The sequence below is a fragment of the Salvia hispanica genome, chromosome 1 (assembly GCF_029641045.1).
Source record: "Salvia hispanica isolate PSC_SH4W2 chromosome 1, Shi_PSC_v1, whole genome shotgun sequence".
In the NCBI taxonomy this organism is placed as follows: domain Eukaryota; kingdom Viridiplantae; phylum Streptophyta; class Magnoliopsida; order Lamiales; family Lamiaceae; genus Salvia; species Salvia hispanica.
In genome coordinates, this window is record NC_142692.1 from 53,119,833 (window position 1) to 53,125,297 (window position 5,465).

Consider the following 5,465-nt stretch of genomic DNA (forward strand, 5'->3'; position numbering starts at 1 on the left):
GTATTATAAATAGGGATAGGTTGTTATCTTTTTATTCATTTCAATCAATCAATATATTATTTTGGCCAAGTCCATGTGTGATTATTTGAATCCGTAATTCCCTACGCTACCTGCTGCCCAACGGAATCTCTCCGCGCACAGCCGGAATATATATCTGATCTATAGCCGTTGCCCGACGGGTTGGAACCCGTGCACAACCGCCCAGATCCTTATCCCCGCCAACCCTCACGGGCACCAGATTCTCTTTATTTGGTTATTTTCCGTTTTATCGGTTCGTTAGGAATTTAGGTCCTTAACATATAACACTGAATATACCACATTGAGATGCGTACTTCTTACTATGCAAATCAAGTACAAAGATTTCAAAAATTATACTCCCTCCATTTCATAGTAATAGAGTAATTTTGCCATTTTGGTACGTTCCATAGTAATAGAGTCATTTTCCTTTTTAGTAAAAGTCAACACATTTTTCTACACCTACTTTACTCTCTCTTACTTTATTCTCTCTACATCTCTCTACCTTTTTTCATTTTCCACTTTACTCTCTCTTTACTTAACTCACATAACACAATTTTTCTTAATCTCTGTGCCGAAAAGAATTGCCTCCATTACTATGGAATGGAGGGAGTACGAGTTACATTGAACATACGGTGTTGGTCGTATAGGATACTTTGACTTGTCAATATGTGTTAACTCTCATCAACCATCTCTCTCTAATAGCTCCAAATGTTCACGTTGAGCTATATCTAGCGTCGTTAACACAAAAATATGCAACAATTATTACTACTCCATCCGTCCCACTTAAGATGACACGTTTTCCTTTTTAGTTTGTCCCAACTAAGATGACACATATCTTTTTTGTAAACTTTCTCTCACCAATTAATATGTTCAACCACTTTTTATCACTCCTATTAATATTCATCTTTCTCTCTCTCTATTTTAGTACTTACACTCACTTTCATCTCTCCAATTAAACACATTAATCAATAACTCCTGCAATCTCGTGCCGGCCAAAGAATGTGTCATTTTAGCCAGGACGGAGGGAGTAGTAATTTGGACTCCCAGTGTCAAAATCTTGGGTCAAGCATGCAAGCTATGCATATTTGACAATTCAATATCTCATTTAAATAATAGTACTCCCACCATCCCATTAAAGATGTCTCACTTTCCTTTTTGGTTTGTCTCATCCAAGATGACTTATTTATCTCTACTTTATTCTCTCTCTAGATTTCCACTTAACACACAAAATAAAACTGCATGAAACTCCGTGCCGCCCAAGAAAGGGGTTGTCATCTTCCTTGTGACGGAGGAAGTACTATTTAACTTGGATAAATTCAAAACTAAAGTTTTGAAGACAAGGCTATGATCACTATGTGCATGATCATGTCTTGTACTCCCTCCGTCCGTCATTCGAAGTCTCATTTCTTGGCAGCACGGGTTTTAAGAAATGTTAAGAAAAGTGAATGAAAAAAAGTTAGTGGAATAGAAGTACTACTTGTATATATTAGTTTTAAATGAAATGTGAGTAGAATGAGTTAGTGGAAGGTGAGACTCTATTACTATTTATAGTAAAAGTGAACCGGGACATCTATTTACGGACGGACTAAAATGAAAAAACGGGACTCCTATTTACGGAGGGAGCAACTCATAATGGTCCAGAGACACTGTAATAAACAACAAATACATTAGATTAAGAATTTTGCTTTGAATAACTGAACTTACAAACTATATAGATAAAAATTGTTACACATGTTTTTTAAAAATAAATGCGAAATATGCATCCCTCCATGACTTGTTCAACCACAACGTAGCACAAACAACTGAAAACCCCACCACATAACCACAAGATACAAACACATATAACCAATCTACTTTCAATCCATCTCCATCTTTTCCCGCCTTAGCCACTTCCATGACTTCTCCATCATCACCACTGCAACCACTTGTCAACGGAGGACCACAAAGATCATTGCCAACGAAGCTAGACACGTCAAAGCTCTGAATTTGGGTGCCCTTTGGTATCCCTCCTGTAAGGTTATTGTACGACAAGTTCAAATGGTTCAAAGCATACGCCAAATATAAGCTACTCGGAAGTTGACCTGATAAGAAGTTCCTTGATAGATCGAGCGACTCCAACTCCTTCATATCTCCAACATTTCGAGGAATCAAACCGGTCAAGCTGTTTTTCGACAAGTTTAATGACCTTAATTCAGCTAAACTTGTCACTCCATTTGGGATTTCTCCACACAAATTGTTGCGAGAGAGGTCGATATTCGTGACCAATGAGAGAATTGTATCGTACTGCAAAATACTCCCTTTTGTCGCAACTAATGCACTATCTATGAAAGATGCCCCATTGTAGCTAGAAGAAGAGTAGTCATATTGATCCAAGCTTCTCTTGGTAGCCATTCCGGTCAAATTTTGAACACAATTAGGTATTGCACCGGAAAACTTGTTCAGTGAGAGATCCAAGATTTGGAGAGAGATTAGATGGCATATCTCTGAAGGAATCTCACCGTTGAAATTGTTTGATCTCAAGATTAGAATCCTCAGCTTGACTAAGGTTGTTCCAATCCACGGCTGCAAGCTACCATCAAGATGATTCTCCGAAAGCTCAATCTTCAGCAGCTGTTTGCAGTTACGCAACGAAGAAGGTATATGGCCGGAAAAACTGTTGCGATAGAGATTCAAAGACTGAAGATTTGCAAGAAAACCTATTGAATTCGGGATGACTCCGGATAATTTGTTATCGCCTAGATTCAAGTACTTGAGCGACGCCCATTCCTTCCAGCAATCTGGCAACTCTCCATTCAGTTGGTTTCCCGCCAAATGAAGGATCTCGACTTTTTTCGTTTGCAAGCTATTGCACACGAACCGGGTCATGAAACCCGAGAACGAGTTGTTAGACAAGTCCATCTCAACCAAAGCATCTCCAACTCCGGGCAGCGAGCCACTGAACTTGTTCGAGCTCACGTATAAATACCGAGCTCGACTTAGATTCAGAATCTCACCGCGGAGATTGTTTCTAGTCAGATTCAAGAACGGAATCTCCCAAAACCAGCCGGGGACAGTACCCGAGATTCCGGTATCCGATAAATCAAGCTCCGACACATTCCTCTGAGATTCAATCCACCTTGGAATTCCCGCGCCCGCGAATCTCCACGACGCCACTTTGAGAACCGTGAGGTGGAAGGGCGGGACCCAACCCAGCGACACTTTCAAAAGCAAGCAGTTTGAAGAGGCTGACAGAATCCTCAAGTTTTTCAGATTCGAAAAGTGCTTCTCAGTCAGGGTCCCTTGCAGAAAACAGTCATCGATGTAAAGCTCTTCCAAGCTCGAGATCTGACCGAAGCTCTCGGGCAGGCTGCCCGAGAAATTGTTGCCGTAGAGGCTGAATTCCTGCAGAGACGACAGCTTCCCCAGGCTGCCCGGGATCGGACCGGAAAACGAGTTCCCGCCAAAATGGAGGAACTGGATTTTCTTAAAATCTCCGAAGCTGTCTGGGATGCGGCCGTAGAGCTGATTGCTTCGCAAGCAGAGGAGCTTGATAGAATTCAAGAAGCAATCCGACATGTTTCCGAACGAATCGGATATGTCTCCTTCCAGCTGATTGTACGTCAAGAACAGAAATTCTAGCCCGCACATGTTGGAAATCTCTCTGGGAATTTTCCCGGTGAGCTGGTTTCCGAAAAAACTGAGGGTTTTGAGAGATGTTAGGTTCGCAACATTGCTAGAGATGGGGCCAAGCATGGAGCTATAGCTGAAATATGCAAACTCCAAATCTTTTAAGGAGTAGAGCCAATCCGGGATTGTGGAGTTTAGACGGTTCTCCGAGAGATCCATATATCGGAGTTTGGTGGCTTTGTTAACTGTTGGAATCGGGTCGTTGATGTTGGTGAAGCTCAGGTCAAGATGCTCAAGTTTGGTGAGCTGGAAAATCCATGGCGGGATGGACTGAGAGTGGAAATTGTTGTGTGAGAGATCGAGCAAAGTGAGAAACGATATATTCACAGTAGTGTTGTTCAAAGTGAGAGAAGGTATATTCACAAGGCTGCAATTTTGGAAATGCAGCTCTTGCAAAGAAGGGAGAGTGTTGATCATCTCCCACCAGTTGGAGCTGGCTCTGCTGAGGTTGACGAAGCTCATGTCGAGGCGTTGCAGCTTCCTGAGCCCGGACAACCATTCTAGGTTGTCTGAGGCCAGCTTGTTCCCGTCCCCAGACATGCTCAGCGTCTCCAAATTGGAAAGGTTTCCGATGGTAGGCGGTACGCTCCCATGAAATCCGGAGTTGGATAAGTTGAGATGGTGGAGGTTTTCGAGCGATCCGAGGAAGGAAGGGATTGTTTTTCTAAAGTTGTTTTGGCTGAGATCGAGGAATCTCAGGTGTTTGAGATTGAGCAGAGATGGATTGATTTGGCCTTGAAGTGAAGGGTTGTTTTGGAGATGGAGTTGTTCGACATGGCCGGTTGAGTTGCTGCAGATTACACCTTTCCATTTGCAGCAATCAACATTGGTATCCCATGAGGAAAGAAGATTGTTTGGATCTTTGAAAGATCGTTTCAACTTTAGAAGTGATTGTTTTTCGATTTCTTGGCAGAAAATGTCATTGTTTGGGATAGAGGAGCTTAGTTTTAATGAGAATATGGAGAAAATGAAGAAGAAAATATAGGGTGTGTGAATTGTATTGAAGTTGCGCATCATTTGCAGAGACTTGGGAGTTTGTAGAGATTTGAGTTTTGGATCAACTGTAGGTAGATACTATAAATAGAGTTGGGGAACCTTCATTGAAAGTTACCATCTAGAAAATATAGAACTCTCTTTTTCTCACCACAAATGGATCTAATTTCTTTTTGGACTGGCAAAGTTGGTCCATATTTATAAGAAATTGAAAATAATGAGAGAATTTTGAAAAAATAAATTTGGAAAATTTTGAAGAAATAGATGATTTTGTCAACTGTAGCTAGATATAGAGTGGGGAACCTTCTTTGAAGTTACCATCTAGCAAATATAGCACTCTCTTTTTCTCGCCTCAAATGAATCGAATTCCATTCTAGACCGGCAAAGTTGGTCCATATTTATAATAAATTGAAAATAAATGGAGAATTGTGAAAAAATAAATTTGGAAAATTTTGAAGTAAACGATGATTTTGAGTGAAAATGAAAAAGAGAAAGGGGAGGATTTTTATAATAGGGATGAGGTAAAAAAAAATTCAAAAAATAAAAAATGATTATAATTCTTTTGGAAAATAGTAAAACCATATATATATATATATTTTTAAATAGTACTCCATCCGACTACCATTTATAGAATCATTTTGACTCGACACGGATTTTAAAAAATTTCTTGAATTTGTGAAAGTGTATAACTCGAATGTTGGACCCAGGTTTAATACTCCATCTGTAGAATATTCTATAAATGGTATTAGGCCCCACATTCTACTAACTTTTTCCCACTCACATTTTAT

General features: G+C 40.2%; 1 protein-coding gene across 1 annotated transcript; it reads right to left on the bottom strand.

Annotated features, from left to right (window-relative positions):
- Nucleotides 1-1,667: 1,667 nt before the first annotated feature.
- On the bottom strand, nucleotides 1,668-4,738 carry LOC148934133 (receptor-like protein EIX1). The gene is made up of 2 exons (XM_089062364.1): nucleotides 2,100-4,738; nucleotides 1,668-2,027 (listed from the first exon to the last, which is right to left on the bottom strand). Exons 1-2 carry the CDS (start codon nucleotides 4,699-4,701, stop codon nucleotides 1,744-1,746), a joined length of 2,886 nt encoding a protein of 961 aa, XP_088918490.1. The 5' UTR covers nucleotides 4,702-4,738; the 3' UTR covers nucleotides 1,668-1,743.
- Nucleotides 4,739-5,465: the final 727 nt, after the last annotated feature.

Excerpts from the sequence above, each read along its gene's own strand:
- LOC148934133 (XM_089062364.1), bottom strand. The coding sequence starts at position 4,701 with ATGATGCGCAACTTCAATACAATTCACACACCCTATATTTTCTTCTTC. Across the intron at positions 2,028-2,099 it reads ATCAAGGAACTTCTTATCAG|GAGGGATACCAAAGGGCACC; the intron begins GTCAACTTCCGA and ends ATAACCTTACAG.